Here is a 27,552-nt window from a genome sequence, read left to right as displayed (position 1 = left end):
TCTTAATTAAGGAGTCCTAGTGTTCACTAGTATATGTGTGCCTAAAAGCTGACATTCTTAAAACTGAACCTGAAAATTAACATCTCTACAATCCTAAAATGCATGCTTTACCACCATTGTCTTATGTTTCTCTCTACATTTATTACATGAACATTTTGCCCAGATCAGATAATACTTATTTTAAAAACTTGCTGCTTGGATTATTTGTGATATTAGTGAGTGGTATTTCCCAGACCATATCACTCAGACTGGTATTCAGATCGTCTCACAGAGGCTATTGATAGGTTCAAGGTATCCTTTAATCATCCAAACAAATCACTTAATCAGCTATGATATAATTTATACTTTCATACTGCAACAAACTCAGTGCCCTTTCATTCTGTTCTGCTGTAGAATCTGAAATGTTAATGTCATTTACCATGACTACTATTAATTAGATATAGTCTGTTTTAAGGAACTGCTAATTAACCCTGACTTTTTAGATGGCATCAATGTGTTCCATAGATTCAGAGAGGTTTAAGGCCAGAGGGACCATTAGATCAGGTAGTCTAGCCTCCTGTATATCACGGGTCTTTAAATTTCACTGTGTTGAGCCCAGTTATTTGCATTTAGCTTAAGTGTATTTGAAGAACCCACCTCTTCCTTTGGTAGTATGTTCTATTGGCCAGTTGCTCTCACTGTTAAAATTTTGTGCCTTATTTCTCATTTGGCTTTGTCTAGCCCCGGCTTTCAGCCACTGGTTCTTGTTAGGCCTTTCTTTAATTGAGCAAAGAGCCCTTTATTACCCAGTAGTTTCTCCCTGTGAAGGTACTAATGCAGTGTAATCAAGTCTTGGAGATATTTCCCATTGAAAGAATAACCTAATTACATTAACTTGAGAGGAAATGAGTAATTAATAAAGACATCAAAGAAAATGCCTAAAACATTAAAAGAGTCATAAAACTTTATCAGTAAATCCAAGCCAAAGAAGAAAAACAAGAAGAGAATTTCAAACTGGTAAGCATAGTGTTTGCCCTTGATAGGTATTCTTGTAGTCAGTTCTTTTTTAAAATACTACAGTGTTTCACAGAATGTTTTGAATTTGGGAAGTTATGGAAAAATGTTAACAAATTTTATACATACTTTAAAATCTTCTATAAAATATTTGAATAAAACCCCTAAGCCTTTAAAATGCTACACCTATGATAATACAGCAGTGAAGTGCTTTAAGCCTGCATAGTCCACGTAGGGGTGTGGAACAAGATCCCCTCTCACCAATTAGAGATTGGCATAGTCACAAAAGAGGTTCATAGGAGAAGTTTTCAAATGTTGTTTACCTTGTTGTAGATACAGGATCAAATTAGAGCAACCTGGCACAAACCAGGCACCCTGCAATAGGAAACCTAACATTGTCCTGAATTAAAGAACATGCCAAATCTCAGTCTGTCTTTGGAATTTCACTCCCCACATTTATTTAATTCTGAATTCTGGAGCAGTGTCATTTCATCAAAGCACACAAAGATAGAATTCTGATTTTGTGGTGATTGCAGGGCAATATCCTGCCCTCTCAGAGCATCATGGTGACCTCTTCTCCACCTGACTTCAGAGCAACAGGAGTGGCAACTGGTGTGGTGTTGGGAAAGTACCTATACAAACAATTGAGATATATTTGCTTGGATGGATGGATGATGATTGCTGCTGTCACAGATCTTAGTAAAAACATGTTAAATTTTGGGCTTGTCTACACTACCACCCTCCTTCAGAGGAAGGATGGTAATTAGTGTGTTGGGAGTTTATTAAGCAAATTCCCCCCCGTGGCAACTTTGAAGTTTAAAACTTCGAAGTACCAGCTCACATCTAGCTGCGGCTCACCTGCTGCTACTTCGAAGTGCTGGGGCAACTACGAAGTCCCTTTGCTCCTTGAGGGAATTTAAAACTTTGAAGTTGCTGGGTGGGGAGGGGGAGGGATTTGCTTAATGAAATGCTGTGTATGCAGCGCAGCACTTCATTAGTAAACTCCCAACACCCTAATTACCATCCTTCCTTGGAAGGAGGGTGGTAGTGTAGACGAAGCCTTTGTGTGTTAACTGCTTCATAAAACTTTGTGCCCCTGAGTGTGGTAACCTGGAACCAGAAGCTTCCTAAGTTTGAGAAGGAATTCTTGCAGAGGGGTGTCTTAAGTAATTGGTGTAACCCACAGTATAGTGCTGATTCTGAGGGCAGATGTGCTGAGGAGCTCCATTTTAGAGAAGGGGAGTAGACTGAAAAGTTTAGCTTTTGATATACTGAAATAATCACCTGACTCCAGTAACTGGAACCCGAAGCATGGGTTTAGTGTGTCAGTGGCTTAACTGAACCCAGCTCTGAGAAATGTTTTATTGATTGATGTTTGTTGTATTCTTATTAGCTAATTCACAATACTAAACATATACCCTCACTAATGTTGAGTTTTACCTTTCTCCATGTAGTCACTTTAAATGGGACTTTTGATAGAGTAAGGTTCTACTTCAGTCAGCCCATAATGAACAGCATTCATTTTTACAGGGCTTTTGATCAAATGTGTGCATTTTGCTTTTTCCAGATATGGATGTGTCAGAACTTAATTAAACAAAGTTCTCAGTTCGTTAAGCAGCTGGATGGTCCTGACAGACTTACTTGCTTATTCCAAATAAAAAGATTGTTGGGCCTATGTTGCAGGTAAGTCTTCTCCCAACTAATATATAAATAGTATTCAGAAAATATGTGTTGATATCAGAAAATAAAATACAAGAATTAAATGTTTGTGTGTCTAGTAGAAAGGGGTTTTCATTACTTTAATTTTTTTATTTGAGTTAGGCATACAGGCCCCAGTAAAAGCAAATCTTCCCTACACAGAATAGTAGTTATGCCTGTGGTCATTTTCTCTTGACTTCAAAACTAAACATGTTCTGTGGGCTGTTCTCACTACTGATAGATTTAAGTGTGTGCTAAAGTATTTTCCTCAGTTTGGACTATTAGCACTAATTGTCCAAGTAGAGTAATGACTTTTTGGGAAGAGTTGTATGAATCATACTAGTATACCTACCTGATCATGAAATGCCTAATTCTTAGGACCATACAAAATTCACAGTTATGGAAAATGCATCTGGTCTTTTATGTGCTTTTACCCTGTTTAATATAGCTTGCACAGGAGATACCAACATTTCTCAAATTGGGGATGCTGATCTGAAAAGGAGTAACACAGGGGTCTCAGTACAGTAGAACCCTGAGATACACTCACTCAACTTGCACATATGTCTGGTTAGCACAACTTAGAGTGGTGGGGAGCTGGCACCAGGTTCTGGGCTGCCAGGTGCCAGCTCCCTGATACTTGGAGGAGCAGGGAAACTGACCAGCGATGTGCTGGTCAGTTTCCTGGCTCCTGCAAACACAGGGGAGCTTGGAGCCAGGCTACTGCCTGGCTTCCGGCTCCTTCCAACTTGCACAAAATTTGAGTTACATGAGGTTACCCAGGAACACAACCATCATGTAATTTGGGGGTCTACTGTATTACCACCCTTAGTTCTGCACTGCCTTCAGAGCTGGGTGGGTGGAGAGAGGTGACTGTTGGCTGGGTGCTCAGCTCTGAAGACAATGTCCTGCTTGAAGTAGTGCACAAATAAGGGTGGTGAAGCCATACTATGCCACCCTACGTCCAGCTCTGACAGCATCAGTGCAGGTGGCTAGAGAAGGGTGTCTGCTGTCTGAAATCCCAGCTCTGGAGGGAACAGTGCAGAAGTAAAGGTAACAATGCCATGCCATACAGTCATTCTGTGTTGCTGCTGGTGGCTTTGCTTTCAGAGCTGCACTACTGGCCAGGAGCCACCACTGGCCAGCTGCCCTGCTCTAAAGGCAGTGCTATCACCACCAGCAGTAGCAGTGCAGAAATAGTTCGCCATGTTCACGCTAATCTCTTCCATCTGTGTGTGGAATAATTTTATTTATGTGTACTGAGGCATGTGCTGAATGTGCATCATGAATAGAAACACAAAACCTAGCTGTGGGTGCCCTGCTAATCACCTGGGCGGCATTTGAATTTCTCCTGAGTGGCTGCATAAGCACACAGCTTTCAGGGTACATTTGCTTAGTGTACTGCAAACCCCTCCCTCCAAATAACCTTGCCACCCACCAACAGTTCCTTTTTGGGTTGGGACCCCTAAACTTACAATGTGCCTGAAATTTCAGATTTAAAAAGCTGGAATAATTAAATTTATGGCTTTTAAAATACTGAGGTGATGAATTGATCGAAATGGACCGTGAATTTACGAACCCCTTTTTTTAATTGCTGTTTATGGCTAATATGGTTGTTTAAAATACTCTGTACTCCCATTTTTGTTTTGACTTTGGGACACAACGTGCATGCAGGTCAGTGACTTCATCAGTGTGATAACTGCAGATAGTGATGCTGAGTGTACCTTCATAGGGCCACAGGAAGCAAAGGTCGACTGGACAGAAATAAGTAGCTAACGTGGATCTGGTAGAATTAACCCACTTTCCTCTGTGGATCCAAAAAGGATTTTTTTGTTTTTAACATTCACATAACAGGTCTTGTGAAGCAGGTAGTGTTTCCTTGGATTGCAGAGTCAGCGGTGGAAGTATGCATGTTGACTTGTTTGTCCAGTGATCTGAGTTCTGCAAATGTAGTGGCATTTCTAGAGAGTGCCTAGTACATAGTTTAATTGTACATAAGATCTTTTTTTCCGTGATCTCACTGCACTAGAAGTAGTTTCGGTATAATAGGATTTCAATTCACATTTTTATAATTTGGAGAATTTTACTGTAGAAATTGATTTACTGTATCAGAATGCACTGTGTATATTTTACTGTATAAAATATTTTTATTAAAGGCAGCTGAAATGCTGCTGCAATATGTGCTTATATCCATTTTGGTTTAATGTCTTTTTGCATAGGTGGTAAGTGCAACGGAACCAAAAAAGATTTTTGATACAAGTGTATATATTTACATAGCAGATGTTTCAGTTCTCATGGACTCAGTAGTTGTGTATTTTTCTCATGCTTTTTAATGTATGCCTTGATAATGTAAAAGTATACAATGCACTGTAGATTAGAAAGCAATAGGCTCATTGAAAACTGTTTATTTCTATGTGAGAAAATTGCTCAGTGTAAATAGTGATGTATCAGTTCCTAATATTGATTTAGTAGGAAAGTTAGTTTAAAAAAACAAGAGCTATGCTGTGAATTGATGTGGAAAGATAAAGGAAAAATAAAAGCTCATGTAATCTGCTTACATTTTTCTGCTGTGTTTCATAGAATTGTAGGACTAAGAGCCCCTTGAGAGATCATCTAGCCCAGTCCTCTGCACTCAAGGCAGGACTAAGTATTATCTAGATCATTGCTTCCCAAGATTTTCACTATTGTGGATCCACCATCTCCTCATTGCCCCTCACCCCCAAACTGTTCACGGACTGCCATCAAAGTCACTTCTAGCCATTGTGTACACTTCATTAAATGGAAAAGGAAACCACAACGTAGATTTTCAGGCAGCAATTAATAACATTATTGGAAGATACTTAATGTAAAAATAATACGTGGTAACTTTGCAATTTATTTTCTATTATCATTTTATTTATCTTTGATTTTTTTCATGGACCCCTTGCAACACCCTCTGGGGGTTGGTGGACCCCTGCTTTGGAGCTACTGGTCTAGATCATTACCTGAGAGCTGTTTATCGAACATGTTCATTAAAATCTTCAGTGACTGAGATTCTTCAGCATCCCTAGATAATTTATTTCAGTGCCCAACTACTGTTAGACATTAGGAAAAAAAATTCCTAACTGTAAACAAAATCTTTCTTGCTGAAAGTTAGGCCCATTGCTAAGGACAGGACAACAATTTATTACTGTCTTCTTTATAACTTTTTACATACTTGAAGAATTTATGGTCCGCCTCCCCCTGCCACTTACTTTTCTCCAGAAGAAATAAGCCTAGTTTTTCAATCTTCTCTCTTAAGTCATATTTTCTGGGCATTTAATTATTTTTAATTGCTGCCCTCTGGACTTCATCTAGTTTTGTCCACATCTTTCCTGAAATGTGGTGCCCAGAACTGGACATAGTACTCCTGCTAATAAAGCCCAGAGAGTTGTTTGCTTTTCTGCAGTAGTGTTACGCTCTTGACTCTTATTTGGTTTGTGATCCGCTATGATCTCCCCATGTCCCTTTCTGTGGTACTCCTTCCTAGACAGTCATTTCCCATTTTGCGTCTCAGCGACTGATTGCTGTTTTCTAAATGGAGTACTTTGCATTTGTCCTTATTGAATTCAGTCTGATTTTCTTCAGCCCATTCTCCAGTTGGTGCAGAATAATAATCATATTCTCCAAAGCCCTTCTAGTCCCTCCCTGTTCGGTATTGTCAGTACATTTATGAAGTTTACAATCTATGCCATTATCTGTATTATTGATGGATTTTGGACAGAACTGATCCCTACAGGAACTCGCTTGTTATGCCCCACTGGTTTGACTGTGAATCCTTGATATAACTACTGTTGGAGTGGTTTTCCAACTAGTCATGCACTCACTCCGTCTAGGTTGCATTTCCCTAATTTGTTTCAGAGCAGGTCATGCAAAACAGGATCAAAAGCTCTACTAAAGTCACATCATCTGCTTTCCCTGTATTCACGAGGCTTGTTACCCTGTCAAAGAGAGTGATTAGGTTGTTTTGACATGTTTTGCTCTTTATTCAAAGTAACACAGTCAACCTAAAAATCATCCTTTTTTTTTTTTTCTGGACATTTTTAACTAGTATGTTTGCAAATGGCACCTAAAATTACTGTAAATTAAAGTGATTAAGTTAGTTGTTTTTAAATTAAATTAAAAGTTTCTCTTTTTTAGATTACTTTGTGCATTTGTCAACTTTTTGTGTATTCTCATTGTCATTGATTCATCGTTATAGCCTCTTTTTTTGAATTGGGTTTTTACGTGGCAAAAGAGGAATAGGAAAATGTAGAATTATAAAATTGTCAAGGGATCGCCAGGGCGGGGATATTACTTTTAATGCTTTTTTTTTTAAATGGCTAGATTTCAAATTGGCAGTGACACTTTAAATTTTTTTCCACTATAATGTAGGTGTTGTATAACATAAAACAAAATATATAAACTAGGCTATGTGGATTTCATCGTTATTCTGTGCAGAGAAATTCCATTTTGCCCATGGTAGAACTCAAAAGTTGATCCAACCAGGTTTTTAAAATACTTTCTATTTTCTTCCTTTTGGGACTTTGTTTTAATCTTTCCTCTTCTAATTTTCATTGCCTCTGTGCACCCAGGGTGTCATATACTTATTTTTCACCATTTCTGTAGTTGTAATTATTTCATGAGTAGTTTAGCAAAGGAAGATAGACAGTAGAATAATGTTCTGTGGTTGAGGACAGAGCTTATGTCACACATCTGCTTCTCCAGAATCCCACACGTTTTAATCCCCGCAGACCTGATTTCATTTTCTGTGTTCACATCATACCAGTTAGTATATAGATAATCTGGATGGTTGAGGAATCTCATGATTGACTAGTGGCCTGTAGCACTCAGTAGATAAACTTAGCAAGTCATCAAGACCAAGAATTTTGCAAAGACAGTTTAGATATTTGTCTGGAGAACAAAATATCCAGATTTGTTTTAGTTAATATTATAAGGCTTTAGAAGAAACATCCTTATGCTTCAAGGTTTAAACTAATCTGTATTGGGAATTTGAATGACATGTTTGTGTGGGACAAGTTTATCACATATCTGCTTATTGCGGGTTTCTTGTGCCTTCTGCTGAAGCTTATGTTGCTGGCTTCTGCCAGAAACAGGGTATTATACGAGGTGGCTCATGAGTTTGAGCTAGTTTAGCAGTTCATATACTTCAGGGTTGTTGGAGCTCTTGTCTTGTAAAGATAGCTGAACTACTGAAAACATTTAGAATCCTTTATAAATAAAATTATTTTTAAGAGGATGTGGAAATCATTGTAGCTAAATTTTTTTAGAAGTGTGCAGAAATCTTAAATGGGAAAATCCTCTCATGTTAAATAATTGTGAATTTTATTTTATTTACAGATTATTGCAAAACTGCAACGATGACAGTCTGAATGTTTCACTTCCTATGAGAATGCTTGAGGTATTTTCATCTGAGAATACGTATTTACCTGTTTTACAAGATGCCAGCTATGTGGCATCACTAATTGAACAAATTTTGCACTACATGGTTCAAAAAGGTCAGTAGCAGGAATATTAGAAGTTGTAGAAACCACAGACTTTGAACAAATGTGTAACTACTGAAGACCATGTTACTTAGTCACATTATACTTTGACAATAGACATTATGGATATTAAGTAGATCAGGCACTGACCCATAGTTTTAATGAACAGAAAGTTATTGCTTAGTACTTGATTTCTTTGGAAATCATGTTGCTAAATTGTATTGTTTTACTTGCTTGTTAGTGCACCTTGTTTTACTTGTATTACAGAGTGCAATGTTTCTCAACCTTTTTTTATTACCCCTTTAAAAATTAAGTACCCCTTTTTAAAAAAATGAAATACCCCCAATACCTACAGTTTTCAGACACATAATTGTTTTTCTACCATTGCAACGCATTTATTTAAACAACTTAATCATGGCTGGCCAGGTGACAAAAATTTTGAGTGTAAAAAGTAAAAAAATAATAAAGCACTGTAAAACTTTAAAAAAAATGGGTTTTCTCCAAATTTTGGTTGTCTTGATGTACCCCCCAGACTTCTCTCAAGGACCCCTAAGGGTACTTGTACCACTGGTGAGAAACACTGACATAGTGAATATGCACCATTCCTTTAACTGTTTTTTTTTTTTTTTTTTTACTTTTGAGCAAAAAACCTTTCACCTGCCCCAAACCCAAACAGCAGTTCTTGCTCTGAAAAATGGCTGTGTAAAAATGTTAACCTTCTTGTGCAACAGATGATCTCCCTTTATCTGATAAATTGTCATCATTAAAGTTTGTTAATTTTTAATCCTGTTAGCACCAGTACAGCAAAGAGATAGTGAGCTAGATTCTAGTCTTTTGTTTCATGATCAATAGAGTTATTTGCTGAGCTCCAATCAGTTACACCTGTGCAAACCTGTTGAAAGCAAATGGATTGCATAGCTGTTACTGAGGGTTTAATTTGACTTGTGGAACTTTTATTACTTGAGATGTACAAGAAGGAAATAACCCACTTTGACTTTCTGTTCCTGGGTTGAGTTTGCTTGGTTTGGGTCTAAGAGTAAGGAAGACCTTTTCTCTTAACGGATAATATGACTCAACACCCACTGATAGGAAAAAAAAAAAAAATCTCAGAACTCCAGGATGTCATTTTTACAGTCACTTCTTGGACTAGATCTGTAAACTAAATCCCACTCTTACACTGGAACTGTTGATTTAGATGGAACTGCTACTGTCATAACTTCCTTTTTACTGTAGCATAATATAGTATGAGTAAGATTGCAGCACATTAATTGGCTTGCCTAAAAGATTTTACAGATTTTCACAGTATGCTGTTAAGGATACCATAGTTTGCACATTTGTTTAGCTCTTGTTTAAAATATTTTGGAAGCTGTCACCTTGAGATTGTGATATTAGCTTGTCAGTTCTGCATAACATCCATTTTTTAAAATTGTTGTATGAGAATTTGTCTGGATGACTTTAAAATCTAAGTTTTATAAATTCATCTGTCTGTCTAATCATGGTATAAAAAGCAAAAATAGCGAGATTACATGATGGTTACACTCGTGCTATCTTTTTAATCATGATGCTTGAGTTATTTTATAATAACTTCTTGTGATTTCTGATTATATCTTTATGAACTGTATTTTGTATGCAGTCCATCTAGCCTGTGCTGGTGATCTCTACTATATTAGCTCCTGCTCCAATGATACTTTCCTTTTGTTGTTTTTGCCATTAGTTACAGCTTCTCTTTTAGCCCTGGCCACAAAGAGCTTAACAGTGGTTTGATTTGTTGTTCAGTACCTAGCAAAAGGGGCTTCTGACTTTTCACTGAAACTTCTAGGCTAGGGATGAGCAAACATTTTACTTTGGGCCCCACTTTTTGTCCCTGTAATTAGTAGCCCTCCTCTCCCTGCAAACTGTCTAATGTAATCTAAAGCAATGGAAATTCTGGTTATGTTCATATGAGGGGGGGAAAAGAAAAAATAAAAACCCCAAGCCCCTTTTCAGGCATGTGTAAGACAATGGTATGTAGAATGTAAAAACTTTATTAATTGGTATATAAATATGGATGTGCACATAAAAGCAGTAACAGATTGCTACATTTTTAATGAGATGGATATGCCTGTGACCCAGCAGTCAATTGTGCTGTGCCACCCTTATGAAATTTCACTGCCTCCTCTCCTCCAGGGGGCCTGGCCCCCACTTTGCTCACCCTGCTCTAGGCAATACTGTAATACAGGTGGTTAATAATAATTTGAGTGAGTTAAAGCAAGTGGATTTCATTCAGGAGACACGAGATCTGTTTAATGGAAAGGACCTGAGTGATAAAAAGGGGAAAAATAGAGTTTGCAGGGTTTGGCAAATGATAAACTATATATTTATATTTAAAAATGAAGTTCAAAGGAGGAAATAATTTTTAAATATTTAATCCCAGTTACCTTTTTAAATACTTATTCCTAATTCATCAGAGCTTCTGGAAAGACCTGTGACAGACACAGTGGTTGTCTTTGAACGTGCATGTGTATTAAAATGCATGTGTGTAGTGGTTTAAACACTGGTTTTGGAATTAAGTGCAGTTTAATTTGTTTTGGTAGTGTTACTCTGAAGTAAGGGTGAGTTAAGCTTTTCAGGCCTTGTCTTCATTAGGGCCATGTCTATGAAGTTATTTGTGTATTGAAGTTGGTTTACTTTGAAGTATGACTTCGAAGTAACAGACTTTTTGAAGTTGAGCGTCTATGCGCACCCCACTTCGAAGTAGGGTACTACTTCTTTCCTGGGAATGGAGTAGGGACTTCAAAGTTGGTTCCCTTTCTTCGAAGTTAATGTCAAAGTAAGGGAAAATGTGTGTAGACTCTTTGCAGGGTACTTTGAAGTAGTGCCTAACTTCAAAATTAACTTTGAAATTAGTTCCTAGTGTACACACACACTAGGAAAGATGTATTTTTAATTCATATTAGCATGTATTAGCTAATATGTTAAAATCCTAGTATAGACACGTTTCAGAGAGGTAACCACAGTAGTTTGTTTCAGCAAAAATAGTGAGGAGATTGCAGCCCATGAGAGCTTACCCCAAATAAATTTGTTAGCCTTTAAGGTGACCGAGGATTCATGTTAGTATGGACAAGGCAAGGTGTAGTACTTCAAGTATTTGTTCATTCATAGTCTTCTGTTGGTGTGCACTTGAGTTTGGATTCCTTCAGCTACCAGCCCTCCTTAAAGGACAGGTTACTGTTCACGTTACCTCCCACCCACATCTTTGTGGCACAGTCAATAGAACATCATGTTGTTTTGGTAAGAGAGCCAAAATTTAAGAACAATTTTCAATCCAGACTGATGGTCACAAATGTTTGTAGAATTGTGATATTCCTCCAATAGCACCACAAGCATGTAGGCTGCTATATGATACCCTGGAAGGCTATGGATCTGGTGGGAGTCACTGATGGTATCCAAAAGCAGCAGTCCCTGCCCCCCACCCACCAGTCAGAAGTGTGACAGGTGGATGTGTTTGGAGAAATACAAGGTTTAATATACTGTGTCTAGGTGACAGCTACTTTAAAGAGACAATTCGGTGGGTCATGCTAATTCTGTGTACGTTTGTCTCTGCATTTTACAGATAAAATACATTTCCAAAAAAACCTGTTCGTTATCTGTTCAGTTTCTTTTGTGAATATGCCTTTTTGCTGCATTTTTCCAGTTTATCTACTAATTGTTTAAAATCAGACTTTATGCTATGAATTGTAACTAGTTCCTAATTATAAATTGATTGTAAATTGCACTGATTTTTTTTAACAACTTATGAAAAAAATGGTTGAATATATTTTTCATTTGTTTCAGGATACTACCGGTCGCTTTATTTGTTAATTAATAACAAACTTCCATCAAGCATTGAATATTCTGATGTGTCTCGAGTTCCTATTGCAAAAATATTGCTAGAGAATGTTCTGAAACCGTTGCACTTTACGTATATATCCTGTCCAGAAGGTGCAAGGTAAAAACAAAAAAAAAACCTTTCAATATTTGTATATTATTTCATTATGTTAAACACAAAGGGGTATATGTACTTTTTAGTTAAGGTTTTGTGCATACTGTTCAGTGCACAGTATTACAGGAAATACAAGTTGTATTATGTAATAATACAATACTGTACTGAAGTGGGTTTTCTGAAATTCTTTACGGCATTGTTCAGATAAATATAGTTGTTCTGAAACTTGAAATACTTTCAGAATAATTTTATGTGGGTGCATTAGGCTTTAAGGAAAAATACAAGTACAATAATTTTGAGAAGAAATGATTAAATTAATTTTTGAGTAATCTGACAAACTTAATATAGTGACACAGAATTAGGGAATGTAGCTATACATAGTTTTCTAGATGGATAAATTGATATGTTCAGACTCGCAAGCTAATGATCAGTCACTTCATGGATGTGCTGGTGAAAAGTCATTCACATTTCTGTGAAGGAACTTTTTCTTCCCTTTCAGGCAACAGATTTTTGCTGCCTTCACGGAGGAGTTTCTGGCAGCACCTTTTACAGATCAGATATTCCATTTCATCATTCCAGCACTTGCAGATGTCCAAACACTTTTCCCTTATGAACTCTTCCTGAATGCACTATTAACAGAAAGCAGACGTTTAAGAAAAAGTGATAAAGCTCCATGGCTGTTTTACTTTGTTTTAACAGTTGGTGAAACATATTTGGGTAAGAAAAATGTACACTTTAACTTAAATTTCAGTTAAAATTAATTTTTAGATACTGCGTAATGCAGTTTAAACTGGCCTCTTACATATCACCATAATAGATTTCAGGGTCTGGAAAAGAAAAAGTGATGGAGAATTTAAAATACGAAGATATTTTCTTGTAGCCCATGCCAAGGTTCATCTTTGCAATATAGGGCATAGGTTAATTGTAAAGTTTTTAACATGTTATCAGTAAGCTGAACACTGTTATATTCAGCCATCTTATAGCGTGATCTACTTACTACTTTATTTCTCTTTTATTTGCTGTAGGATCCCTTTCAGAGGAAGGGCTGCTTGTGTACTTAAGGGTACTTCAGACATTTCTTACTCAGTTACCTGTGTCTGCTACTGGTGCAAACTGTCAAGATGCAGCCAGTGATTCTGAAGATGAGGATGAAGAAATCAGTAAGATGATGACCATACCTGTAAGCATTAGAGTTCCTCTGAATGAAATAAATATTCTATTCCCTCATTTCATTTACTGATGATACAGTGAAATATTTAGCAGTGGTTACCACAGAGGGTGCTTACCTTGGTCATTAGAATCTAGTAATGCAAGTTTTACTGCATTTTTAAAATTTTTATTGCTTAATATGAAGTGCACAAAAACATTGAGAATAGATTTGTTATTTCAAAGTCCTTTTTAAGAACTGTGTGATCAGTTGGGACCAGATTTTGAAGAAATGTATGTGCTGAACATGCAGCTAGGTACCTAAAGGATTTTGAGAAGCACCTCGATGCCAAACTCCCACGCTGTCTATGCTAGCCCCCTCCTTTTGGAGGGGGCATGTTAATGACGCAGTTCAGAAGATGCTAGTGAGGCACTGACATGAATACGCAGCACTTCATTAGGACAATAGCGGCTGTGCATGATTACAAAGGACCAAATAGGAAGAAGCGGCTTTCGAAAGGCCCCTGTCTACGCGGGTGACACATTCTGAAAGCATCACTTTTGAATCGCACATTGCCACCATTATGCTAATAAGGTGCTGCAAATTCATGTTAGTGCCTCATTAGCATCTTCCAAACTGCCTCATTAATATGCCCCCTCTGAAAGGAGGGGGCTAGTGTAGACACAGCCCATTGATTTGAATGAACACCAGATTCCTAGGGTCTTTAACTGTTCTATGTATGCGCTGTTGGTGTGGAATAAAAATTTTAAATGTACACTCTCCTTCCCCCCAGCTGATTTTTCCCCTAGTTTTAATTCATTATTTTCTGTGGAAATAAGTTGAGCTTGTGTGAAGACAAATTAGTTTTTGAGGCTTTACTAGGTTTACATAATTTCACAATAATTATGGCCATCTATTATTCAGACCATTTAAAATAAACAATTACAAAGTTATAACTTGAAAATTAATTCTTGTATGTGGAGAATACATGCATAAACTTTTGTGTTGACATCACTTTGAGACAAGCCGATACAGTCTACTACAGTATTAGGGAAAAATCCTTCCCCTTGTTTTGTGGCTATACATGGCACTGTGAGACTTACAGTAATTTCAGGTTGGAGAGGCTTGTAATAGCATTTGTGCATCATGTACAATAGAGAGACATTCCACCTTTGTGCCACAGAGGCTATCTGTGTGCGCCTCTTTTGCAGGCCTGAGTCCTTGTGCAGCAGAGATGTGAGGACAAGGTCACATTCCTATTTACTGTATTACCCATTCACCATTTCTCTTACTTTCATTTACCTTTTTGGTTCACAACTCTGTTAACCTAGTCATTCTCAGTTTTTTGTAATGTTTTTCCTCCTACTACACTCATTCCTCATTAACCAAGTACTTTCCTTATGAGTACTCGCTAAAACGAGGGACACATAACTACTTTTGTTCACTAGACGAGTGAACTCCCTGTCTCTAATATGAGCCTTGCCCCTTCTCTGTGGCCCCAACCTGCTTCAGCCTGAAACCCTGCTGGCCCCGGAGACCCAACCTGCTGCCGCCTGACCCCCCACAGCTCGCTCCATGGCCCCAACCTGCTGCAGCCTGACCCTTAGATACCCTTAGGTTTGCTCCAGAGCCCATTGAAGTCAAAGGTGGTCTTCCTAGTAACCTGTGGAATAGTCTTTTATTATAGTAAAAGTTTGAAGCTTTGTTTGAAGGAAATTGTAGACTCCAGTGTGTGGTGTCTTTTTTTTAAAATGTCTTCAGAAGAGATTGTTTTTTGGTATATTTGCAGGGTGATGGGAGAATATCAGTATATTATATAACTGAAGAGTGTCTGAAGAAACTGGATACAAAACAGCAGACAAACACTCTACTCAATATGGTCTGGAGAGATTCAGCTAGTGAAGAAGTCTTCACACTGATGGCATCAATCTGTCACACACTAATGGTGCAACACCGAATGATGGTGCCAAAAGTCAGGTAAGTACCAATAATATGAATTTGTAACTTCAGTATGCCTAAAACTAGTTCGGCTCTGTTTGTAGTCTCGTGTATGCTTGTAACGTTGTTCCTCTACTCAGACGTTGAATTCTTAATGTTGTGCTCATTATATTTAAATTTATAAAAATTGGCTTTCTGTACGCTTGAGGTAGAATTTCTTTTATAATGCAATACAGTACAGTACTTGTGTGTGCATCCAGCTCATTCTGGAATGGGCTACTGGATACATCAGTGTGCACCTCTGATTTATTGTTAATGCATTGCCCAATGTAGTTAGTATTTCATCTGCATTGCAGGTGTTTGAAGTTGATGGAATATTTGTGATCAGTCGTGTGTGTGTATGCGTGCGCGCGCGCGCGCGCATGCATGCATGTATTTGTGTGTTGGAGGGGTGTGTGGTTTGAAATTCTAAGCTAAGGTTAGGTGAAAACTTGGACCTATTAATATTTATAGTGTCCCTTTAAAAAGATTGAAAATACAGGTCGCTGTGGTGGTACTTCGCTGCTTGTATTCAGAATGAGATGCTGATGTGGTTTTATCAAATTAGTTAATTTTAAATGACACCAGTAATAAATAATGAACTACTCTGGAGTAAGGTTGAAAAGTATAGTGTGGTGAAATGGAAAAACTACATATTTTGGTCTGTAGTAAACATAATCAGTTCAAACTGAATTGTAAACAATGAGGTACCTAACTAATTAGGTTCTGTCTTAGCCCACTGATGTTTATAGCTGTTAAAGGAAGTAAGATGTCAGTGATACTGGGATTGCTCGATTAGGGTAATTAGTTCTTTGTAGTCGGATTGCACTAGAACAGGATGTGAAATCTGAAGATCATAGCAGCAGCTGAATTAGTATGCTTGTTTTATTGCTGCTGCGAGTCCATTGCCTTGGCTGGTAATTACTGGATTTAAATGCATCACTGCTCCGGCTTGAGGTTTGCTGGTAAACTGTAGGAAAGGTGCTTAGTGAATAAAGAAGTCTTATGTAGCCTTAATTATATGACTGAGGCATCTGTTTTCTCTGAGGAGCCAAAGTTAGAAGTGCGTAATTATTAGTGGTAATGTGTTAGGTGTTACGTATTAGTGTATATTCCACAGGTTATGTAAGGTGATTCAGCAACTTAAAATATGCAAATATGTGTTAAATTAGTACAAAACAGATGTTCCACAGTCTAATTATTTTGGAATAGTTATTGAAAAGATGAATTTGTCCTCTACAAAATAAGTATTAGAAACATAATTTTTTTCCTTCAGGTTGTTAGAATGCCCAGTGTATTTAAAAGAAATACGGGTAGCTAAAGACCTAGCTGTGAAAGACCAATTTTTTTATCTGTTATAAAAACTTGACAGAAGTTGAAAATCAGATTCTGATGCTGAGCCTATTGAAATGAATATCTACTGACAATAAAGCAAGTTTTAATGTGATCAGGCCCTATATTACTTGTCTCAAATTATAATGTTTGTTTGTACATAATTGTCAACACTCAAAGTATTTTTCTCCCCCCCCCCCCCCAGCTGATTTGTCAGTTTTGATTTAATTTTTTTCTATCTCTGTTATATACTCATTATGCCACTTAATTTTCAGTACTATTTCCAGATCTGAAGAAGTGGGTCTGCCCCACGAAAGCTCATCACCTAATACTTTTGTTCATATTGTCAAAGTTAGACTCAGGACTCACAATTTGTCAGACCACTCTGTTTATTAGCAAAGCTGCTCTGCCAATACATTTAGAAAAGTGAGTCCCCTCCCAGGGCTCAGGTCTCTTAATTTATACAGATCAAGAAGGCAAGTTAATAGATAAAGGAAAAAAAAGGAAAAAAACAGACACACCCCCACCCCATATAGTCCGAGACCAGTTACGTACCTTCATTTCCATATCACCCTTAGCAATCCCCTGCCAATGACTCCCTGTTTACCTTAATTAATTACTGTCTAGCACCTACTGCTCTGGTTTCTGCTTTCCCAGGCACACCTGGCTCCATCCAAACCCACCCTACATTCCTACACACAGTATCAACATAACTTCCCTTCTTGAGCTCAGAAGTAACATTGTATCATAGTGTGATTTAATTTCTTTTTACAATGTAACTCTTTTATGTACAATGTCACATCTTATACTTCCACAGTATTTAAAGTGATACATGAGTGCTTTTTTTGTTTTGTGAAGATACAGACTAACACTGCTACCTCTCTGTAACTGAAAGTAGGTTAATTGGTGTAAATTTGTAGCCGGTTGCAATTTAGGTTTCTCATGTACTAGCACAATTCTGTTATGTTTCACAAGAGCATCACAATACCAAAACAATAGAAATTGTCGTTGATATTTTTCTTAAATATTTTCATGAAAATCTTTCCGTTTTGTTTTGAAAGCTGTCAGTTCTGTAAAAACTAATAGTTGTATTTAACTTTAAGCATGAGTAGGTCCATGATCTCCAGTGTATTTATTCAAAGGATTAAAGTTAAGTTCATCCATAAAGGTGTATGCAGGATTGAATCCTTTATCTTTTGGGGCAGGGATAGCTCAGTGGTTTGAGCATTGGCCTGCTAAACTCAGTATTGGGAGTTCAATACTTGAGGGGGTCATTTAAGGATCTGGAGCAAAATAGATTAAAAAAATAAAATAAAAAAGGGATGGTGCTTGGTCCTGCCCAGAGGGCAGTGGACTGGACTAGGTGACCTCCCAAGGTCCCTTCCAGCTATGTGAGATGTGTGTCTCCAGAAGGTGAATACAAGTGGCTGCCATTATGCTAACGAGGTGCTGCATATTCATGTCAGCACCTCATTAGCATGTTCCAAAGTGCCTCATTAACATACCCCTCCCAAAAGGGAGGGGTAATGTGGCCAGAGCTGCACAGATGTAAACCAGATCTCCATGGATTTGCAAGGCTCTAATTGTATGGCAGATTTTTTTAAATGTTCCTTTTTTTAAAGCTACTTCAAAGTTTGCCTTTTTGAGTCTGGCTTACTAAAGATACCAATTATTTTGAGTAAGTTATATTTACATAATAAACAGATATATTTGTTTCAGAAGCCATGTCACAATGGGAGCATTGTGGGTGAGCAAGAATTATTCGTTGAAAATAGGCTTTCATTTCTAATGCATTACCTATTCTGAGGGGAAAAAAATCCCATTAATTTTGAAGTCTCATTGGTAAAATTAGTCTGGGATGGGCATGAAAATTTTATATACTGGTTATTCCAACATGGTCCAGTACTCTTGGGACCTGACAAGTCCCAAACCAGGGAATCTGCCAGACCAGGACAAGTCAGTACTGGCCCCTCTGCTGCTGCGGCCTGTAGAGCCCCTCGACCGGTAACCACAGTTCTGTGGGAGCGAAATGATCCCCATGGACACATGGCTGCATTCCCCGGACCTGATCATGGGACTCTGCAGCCATCCTGCCTCTTCCCCTGAGCAAGCCCACCAACGCCTGCACCCTTCTGTCTCTCTCTGGTGATTGCTGGCCCCTGTACTGCCACCCCGTGAGGGGGGACTGGGTCACACATGTTGCTGGATAATTGAAATCCAGATTGTGGAGGTCCAACTACACAGTACAATAGAACTATCAAATATAAAAATACATTTTGTCAATTCAGACAAAGCTAGTAATGCAGAGCATTACAAAATGAGACAGTAAATGAAAACATACCACCTTTTAAAACTGAAAATACTGTTAAACAAAAATTTAACAGGCTAACTCAGATGAGTAATAGAGAAAGAATGAATGTTTTTAGGATTGTTTTCTTTTAAAATGTTTTATAAAAAATTATGTTTTTGTTTCCTTTGAAATAGAAAAATAAATCTTACCTTACAATGTATATATACACTATGTAATTCACTGGGAACCTAGTTGCTTTGCATTCTTTAGTGCAGCAAAAGGGATGCATTAGTTGCGTAATTTAGAAATGTAAGGATTGTCATACTGGATCAGCTCATGGGTAAATCTAGGCAGATACTGTGTCCAGCTGCTGCCAATGCCAAGTATGTCCTGGGAAAGATACAAGAGTCAGCATACTGGACAGTTATGCTTGTGGGCAATGTTTTTTCCTAACCTCAGAGAAGCCGTGCTGGATTTCTTCCCTGAATCATGAAGGAGTATGTCTGTGTCATGGTGTATGCATATCCTGTTCTGTGAGGAGAAGGGCACGAGTGTGTGGATGCGAGTTATGCTGCTGCCACTGTGCAGGTGGCTTGAGTCAGTCCATTACTCCATGCCAGTGGGAGACTTAATGATCCAAGTCGATAGCATGGACCTGGAGTTCAGCGTGGCATGGCCTGATGGCCAGAGTCAGTGGCAAAGCCATAGTGATCAGGGCAGCATGGGCTAATGGCCAGAGTCGGTGGGTGAGCGTCCTGCCCAGACTGAGCTGAGCTGCTTCCTTTTATACTGCCCCAGCACTTGTAGCATGTCCAGTATTGTTGAAGGGATGGGACTTCCTCAGCCTACAGGATTTTCACACATTCTGTTCCAGTGCGGGGTATGCCTACCCCATCACAGTCCCTATTTTTTTTATTCAGGCTAATATAATTGTGCATATTTTCATTAACCAGAAAAATGTTCCTTGGCCTCATTGATACTTTGGTATCAGGAGTTCAATTTAATTGGTACATATTAAAAATATAGAATCATAGAAGAGTAGGACTGGAAGGGACCTCGAGAGGCCATTGAGTCCAACCCCCTGCCCTCATGGCAGGACCAAGCACTTTCTAGACCATCCCTGAAAGCCATCTATCTAACCTCTTCTTAAATATCTCCAGTGATGGAGATTCTACCACCTCCCTTGGCAATTCGTTCCAGTGTTTGATCACCCTGACAGTTAGGAACTTTTTCCTAATGTCCAACCTGAGCCTCCCCTGCTGCAATTTAAGTCTATTGCCTCTTGTTCTATCCTCAGAGGCAAGGAAGAACAAGTTCCCTCTCTATATCTGGTTATATATTTCCTGTTTTAAATTTCTATTTGTCAGAATTACTGGATATTCCTTTTGTTCTGTAGTGAGAAAGATGTTAAATAAGAATTTCTCTATTCCTTTCTCCTACCCCATATCCATGCCTGTTTTATTCCTCTCTCCTTTAAACAATCCTTTCGGCATCTTCTTACGCAGATGTCTTTCCATGTATTGTTATCTAATCATAATGATTTTGCTTTCCTGATTCTCAGCCCCATTTATTTCTGTTCTACCTCTTTTTAAGATGGGCATGATCAGAACTGAAGTGAGCTTCTGATTGCAGCACCTCAAAAGTAAAGTACTGTGTGGCTTAATGTTTTCATTCTCATTCTTACTTAGATACATATATGAGAGTTAACTGAAGCTTACGATGGTTAAAAAGTTGCTTATATATAGTATATTTATTGAGGTACAAAGTAATTTATTTTTCTGTTTTAGCTAGTATTATAGGATGGGAAAATGTACTTAAATACAACCTAACATAATTTACATTAATTAACATGTAACTATTTTCATTTATTGTGCATTAACATAAGTGTGTTTTCATGTGTTCTACAAAATTCTATAGTTTAACAGACCTTTTCAAAGCATTTACTAATGAAATCGGACAGATGTGAACAAGCCCAATTAAAGAAGGAAGCATAAATATTTCAAGACATGGTCATAGTCAGTCAGTGTTGTGAAACCAAATGAGAGAGAGTGAAATCCTGGCTATGTCAGAGTGAGAAAGAGAAGAAAGCTATATCTTCAGTGGGACCGGGATTTCACTCATTGAGTGTAAAGTGTATATGTAAGTGACTATTATGAAGATGTGGCAAAATAACTTGTCGTAGTGTACACCCTGAACTGTTGATGTAGGAGGAATTCTGAAGGTTCTTTGTTGGAAATATTGTATGTTGAATTACTTATTTAGGCCATTATGAAGGTACTTAACTTTTAAGCATGTGGCTACATTTCAAAAGTAGTCTATGTGGCCACACAATATAATTTAAATTAAGCACTTGTATAATGTTTTCAAAATCAGGGCCATAGTGATTAGCAGCCTTTTGGCTAGCTTGTGCAGGGAAACTGCTAATTTTCAGTAAAATTGCTTCATAGTGATAATACATTGCTATTGTTTAACTTTCAAAACACTGCTAATCTTCTCACAAAGGCAAATGCTGAGCTGAAAAACTGACGTGGTGTAACATTAGCAGTTACTTTTACCCACAGAATGAAATTATTTAGTATTTGCACATTACTACTTTTATATTTCTTCCTGGGAGCTTTCTTATTTTAACAGGCACATTTTGGATTTATTTCTTGTATTTGCTTATGTGTGTTTCTAAGACCTAGTACTCTTTCATTTGTTTTTAAAAACGTTTGTAACTTATCAGCATTATGCAGTCTTGTTGTTCTGCATATTCAGAAAAAAATTAGAATCACAAAATAGCTTAATTTGCAGTTCTGTGCCAGAGAAGTTATATTGCTCATTTGAAGGTAGTCACATATGCTATTTTCTACTTGTGACACCTAGCAGTTAGAAGGAAGTGTCAAAAAATGCTGCTTCTGCAATAGTGACCTTTACTAGATTGTCTGAGCTTGTCTCATTCTATTCTATTGTATTCTGTTCATTAACTTAAATGGTCTCAGCGGGAAACTGGGCTCAATTTATGACCTAGACTGAAAATCTTGCCTTTAACTAATTAACGTATAGTGGTGCTTCGGCTAAATAAAGCTTAATGGGTCATTTAATCTATCCCCTTGTGCAGAAAGAATTTGACACTTTTTTTTAAAGCCAAAGGTTCCCCAAAATACCTTTTTAACAAATATGTATAAATCATGTGTCCTTTGTGAACAATTAATTACCCTCAGAGAGAAACTGTGAGATTCTGTGGAAGTGGTCATTATCTATTTAGATATGGCAATAGAGATCATTTGATTTCACATGTTCAAAATAGATATTGCAGAAGTCATTGCACTAAATTAAACTTGTAAGTGCTAAATTATGAAAACATTAGCTGTACCTGAGGTTAAGTTAGTTGCTTTTTGCTCTTAGAGACTGAATCTCTGCTATATTATAAGGAAATATGCGGTCTCCTCCCAAAAATCAGAGCACTCACTTTGAATGTAAAAGGAATTTTCTGAAAATGTACCAGTGAATCTTTTAATTAGTCTGTGAGTTATCCCTTTTAGAAGCATTTTTAATTAAAAGATTTAGCACACCTCCCTCCCCCCCAGTGTGCACATATGCACAAATAATCTCAGTAATGGAGTGGATAACAGAGAGGGATTGTGAAGAACAGGAGGCAGGAAAGACTTGGGTGTAAATCCATGATTGCTTTGCACTGTTCCAGAGTGACATAAATCACCCAGAGGATACTGGGAAATCTGACCATAAAAGTTAAAATGAAAGGTGTAATATTAATATATTATGCCATTAGAATTGGTAACATTCTCTGAGTTTGTGTTTTGTTTTTAGTTTTTAAAAAGAATGGGGCAGAGCTAAGGTTGTGTAAATGCCCTAATTTTCTTTTACATATCTTAACATATTAGATTTATTTTAAATTTACCTGTAACTTTCCGTTTACTGGCTTTGCAGTGCTTGGTTTGGAGGTTAATTACAATATCTCTGCAATGTATTTTATTCAAATGATAAGTACTTCTCAACCTCAACTCAATTTTGATGTAATTTTTTTTTTTTTTTTTTTTTTTTTAGGAATAGTGGGATAAGATGACATTAAACATACTCTAGTGCTAAACAAGGATAACTGTAACCTCTTATGTGTCTCTTTAGCTCTATAATGTTTTCTGTGATGGACGGTGTAGCCCTGGAAACACCAGAAGAATTTAAAAGAGGAGCTATTTTTCCAAAACTTTTCAAAGAACAGATTTCTTTAAAGCCATATTTGCATTGTTTATCTTAACTAAGATTATTACCTTCTACTTTGGGAGCAGGTTTCAGCAACAGATTACCTACATTTTTTTGGTGGCTCCTTTGGTTAAAATGGATGACATTTCACTATAGCCATGCAAATGTAAAGCTGTCATAATATGGTGAATCAAGCCTGGCACTTTTTGTTCTAGGTTTTTCATTTATCGGGCCAAAATCTGTTTTGTGGTAATAGCTAGGAATCCAAAGCATACAGTATCAGTTTTTTACCAGTGTGGGACATGGCTGTAAAACACCGTGAATACTAGAGAGAATTCCTCAGTCTTATCTAGGCTAAAATATAAGGGCTGGTTTTCAGAGGTGTTCAACAGCTGTAGCTCTCTATTGACCAGTTGGTGTGGTGATTACTTAACATTCTAGAATTCAGGCCTTAATATTTAGCCATTACTCCATCTGAATCTCTGGGCCACTTGGGTGAAATTCACAGAGTTCTCTGAAAGCTGGACAAATCTGAGGCAGCTAGTATTCTAACCTTTTAAAGCTTTCCTATTTTTAGAGATACTACTGAACATTGTCAGAACAAATGTAAAAGCAAGTTATATTATGATAGGAGGCCCAGTATTCATAATGTTCATTTCAACTAAAACTAGTACGTAATTTCCAGGGATGATTGTAAAATTAACAGGTTTTTACTTGAATGTCCTAGGAGACCTAAAGGCATTCTGCCAAATAGCTTTTCTTTTTGAAGTTGAGGCCAAGACTGAAGGTCATCGTACAAATTCTTCTGCTTAGAAATCAAGACATTTAAGATAATGACATTTTAGATATGTGTTACAAGAGAAAATACCTGTTCTTTATTTAAATAATTTAATACATATCTAGGTAACTACTAATACATAGTTTCCATCCAAATATCTTAATAGGAATCTGAAAGAAAGTAAAATAATTGAGTTCCAGGCAGAAAAATCCCCAATTATTTAAAAAAAAATTATTTTTAAAAATTTAAGTCATGTTTTATATAAATCTGATTTAAAAAATAAATGTATTTCTTAAAACTACATGTTTAAAATTAAATGTGACATTCACAACCTGTTAAACTGTAAACATACTATAACCGATCAAAATAATTTAAATAAAAAATGTGCTGTGTCAATGACTGCTCTTCAAAATTTTAGTGAGTTAAAGAGCCAGTGCTTTTTAATTTTATATAGAAATGTGGGGAAAACATCTAACTTCAACTCAGGCTTTATAAATATGCTGCGGTGTTATGTCTTATGATGAATTATTGTCCAGCTGTGCTAGAAGGAAGACAAGGACACGTTGGATGTCTTTTAATTAGGCTGCAACTTTATTCCTAAATGTTTGGGTACAGCTAGTGTAGATAAAAATGTACAATGAAGTAATTCCATAATTGATTACATGTAACAAGAGAAGGCTGCTGTCAGCTCTCTGCTGTTAGTCTCCAGCCAGCATGTTGCTGGGACCCACCATGAATGAGAGCTAAGTGGTGGGGGGGAGGGGGGGGGGGGGGTTTGAATCCATGACATAGAAGCAATGAACCCTGTTTCTGCTTCTTGAAAGAATACCTACTTTTTACGCTTTACCAATCAGGTTAATGAGATCACTATCACTTCTATGTGGAATACCCATACTGAGGTATCAGCCATAAGGAGGTGCCAGCAAATAGTTTGGAGTTGAAAAATTAGTAAAGTTCAAAAGTGTTGGCAATTTTGAGAGAAATTAAGGACAGTGTTCGAGGGTATAGAAAAGTGGATAAGAGGGAAGTCAGGTAGGAGATCATTTTGATTTAAATGGGCAAGAGCGAATGAGATCTTCCATGACCTAAAACTTAGAATTGTAGAAAAAGTGAAAACTAGGTCAAATTATGAAATGTGAATATGAAAAATAACACAAGCATGTAGGGATACAATTAGAAAGGCCAAGACAAGATTAAACTAGTTAAGCGTATAACGAATAACAAGAAAACATTTTACAGGTATACTAGATGCAAGAAGGTGACCAAGGACAGGGTAAGCCCTTTACTTAGTGAAGTGAGAGACAAAACATGGCTATGTCTACACTTGCATTCCTCTTTTGAAAGAGGAATGCAAATGAGGGAAATTGAAAATGCAAATAAGACACTGATTTACATATCTTGCTCTTCATTAGCATAATCTCTTTTTGGAAGAGTCTTTTGAAAGAAAGAAAGCAGTGTAGACAGGGCTCTTTCAAGAATAAACCCCGTCGTCCAAAGAACCCTTCTTCCTATTTTGTTTCAGGAAGAAGGATTCTTTCTGAAGAAGGGTTATTTCTTTCGAAGATGGGGTTTATTTCCTCACACTAACGCCTGACGTCACCATCATTACAGACGCTTGCCTGTTAAGTTGGCGTGCTCATACAGTCAGTCACGCTGCACTTGGACCTCCTGGGCAGTGTTTTGGTCCTGCAGCATGTTTCTTTCCACTCACCTGGTTAAGTGTCACTACTCAGTATGTGATAGTATGACTACTTTTTTTCTGCAAAAACTAAACGAGAGGCAGAAGATCCTTTCCCCTGTGTAGAGACAGTCAGTCTCTGGAGCTGGTAATAGAAACCACATAGCCCTCTCAGCAATCCACCTACCACTGTACAGAGCTCTCCACCAGACAATCCCAGCAAACTTTTCCCACAGAGCAGAATGGAAAATTCAGGATACCACCTGAACAAGATCTTTGTCCAATGGGGAATATTGCCTTGAGAGCTCTTCACCTTGCAGGCGAACAGGAAGTTCCTTTTGTACTGCTCTGGAGTAGCTCTGGACCAAGGCTTGAAAGGCAGTGAGTGCCCTTCTGCTACACCTGATAGTCCATATCACATATACTGTCCTTTCCATTCCACTTATGCTATGAGTCCTGCAAAGAAAATTGTCACAACAGGCCTTGGGTGATCCTCATCATGCCCAACCAATCAAATTCTGGTATTTGGACCTCCTGAGGATTTCAGCACCCCCACCACCACCATCTGGTTTAGATCTAGTGATGCAACATAATGTAACCAGGCACCACAAGCTAGGATCTGTACAGTTTAAGGTTTGGTATTTGGATGAATATTGAATGTGAAGTACTCATTCAGGTAATGTTCCACTCCATCTTCAACCAAAGTAGGAAGGATTCTACGAGGAGAGGCTATTTGGCCAAAGAGAAGTGTTTGTCTTCTGGGTCACAAGAGTACCAGTTTTTTCTGGAGTCTGCTGGGATGCCTGTTGTTTTGGATTACTTTTGCGGTTACATGTAGATTCCTGAAGGGCCATACTAGAACTTCTGCACACCAATGTTCAGACCAACACAACAATGGGATCTCGCTCTCATCCTTTCAGTTTTCAATGGCTCTTCATTTAAACCAATAGCCACCAGTTCTATGTCCCATTTCTCTATGAAAGTTGCCTTCTGAGTCACCATCTTATCAGCCAAAAGGGTCAATTAGCTGTGAGCACTTACAACAAATCCACCAAATACCATTTTTCATTAAGTAATTTCTGATCAAAATCAAGCAAGTACATTTGAAATTAGGATTGGAAGACAGAGTTCTTTTGAAAGAAGCTGCAGAGCGTCTACACTGACACAGCGCTCTTTCGAAATTAACTTAGAAAGAACTTCCCTGTTCTTTCGAAGTTGGTCCTCTGCTCCCGGGATGGGAAAAGCGCCGTCTTTCGAAAGAGTATTTCGAAAGAGAGCAAGTGTAGATGCTTCACTGCCCGATCTTTAGAACGAGCGGGCCCTCCATGGCTGTGATCAGCTGGCAGGGGCAGTGCCGCCGCTCACAGCACAAGTGGAGTTTTACGTTCCAGCGTCCGGCTGCATTTCAGGATGCAGGCTCCCGGAAGCTGAGAGGATGCAGGGAGTGCACATTGCTGCACAGCATCCAGAAAGGGCGATGCTCCAGCCCACCTACTGGCCTCCTTGGCACCATGGCCAGCGCCCCGACCCCTGTCCACCCCAGGGGCCCCCCCAAAGACACTGGGGAGCCCTCCCAGGAGCGGAGCCAGCCCCCCAAGTGCCAGGCTCCCTCCTGGACTGATGCCAAGCTGCAGGACCTCCTTGCTCTCTGGGCAGACGAGGAGGTCCTGCAGCAGACAGGGGTCCAGCACCGAAATGCGCCCGCCTTCAAGCGTCTTGCCAGGGGTGTCACTGGCCAGGGTCACCTCACCCAGACCCTGGACCAGGTGAGGTTGAAAGTGAAGGAGCTCCAGCAGGCCTACTGTTGGGCTCAGGACACGGCCTGGTGGTCGGGGCAGTGCCCACCAGCTGTTCTTACTTTAAAGATCTCGATCACCTCCTTGGGCCCAAGGAGGCAGGACCCTCGGCTGTATACCTTGACATGGTGGACCCCCTGACGGAGCCAGAGCTGGAGGGGACTGGGACTGAGCGGGAGGACCGCCCCAGACCTCCAGCCACCC

General features: G+C 38.3%; 1 protein-coding gene across 6 annotated transcripts in view; it reads left to right on the top strand.

Moving 5' to 3' along the window:
• Positions 1-27,552, top strand: part of UBE3C (ubiquitin protein ligase E3C) — a 181,985-nt gene that overhangs the window by 23,605 nt on the left and 130,828 nt on the right. For all 6 annotated transcript variants that reach the window (XR_012644076.1, XM_074985064.1, XM_074985065.1 and 3 more), the window contains exons 5-10: positions 2,561-2,676; positions 8,047-8,204; positions 12,003-12,156; positions 12,650-12,867; positions 13,176-13,330; positions 15,087-15,274. Coding sequence is in view for 5 of the 6 variants with exons in the window: in XM_074985064.1 (XP_074841165.1) it covers positions 2,561-2,676; positions 8,047-8,204; positions 12,003-12,156; positions 12,650-12,867; positions 13,176-13,330; positions 15,087-15,274 (989 nt within the window). In the remaining variant the exon portion in view is untranslated. The remainder of the gene's footprint in view (positions 1-2,560; positions 2,677-8,046; positions 8,205-12,002; positions 12,157-12,649; positions 12,868-13,175; positions 13,331-15,086; positions 15,275-27,552) is intronic.

Source organism: Carettochelys insculpta, chromosome 2, assembly GCF_033958435.1.
Source record: "Carettochelys insculpta isolate YL-2023 chromosome 2, ASM3395843v1, whole genome shotgun sequence".
NCBI lineage: Eukaryota > Metazoa > Chordata > Testudines > Carettochelyidae > Carettochelys > Carettochelys insculpta.
This window is presented reverse-complemented; position numbering and strand designations above follow the sequence as displayed.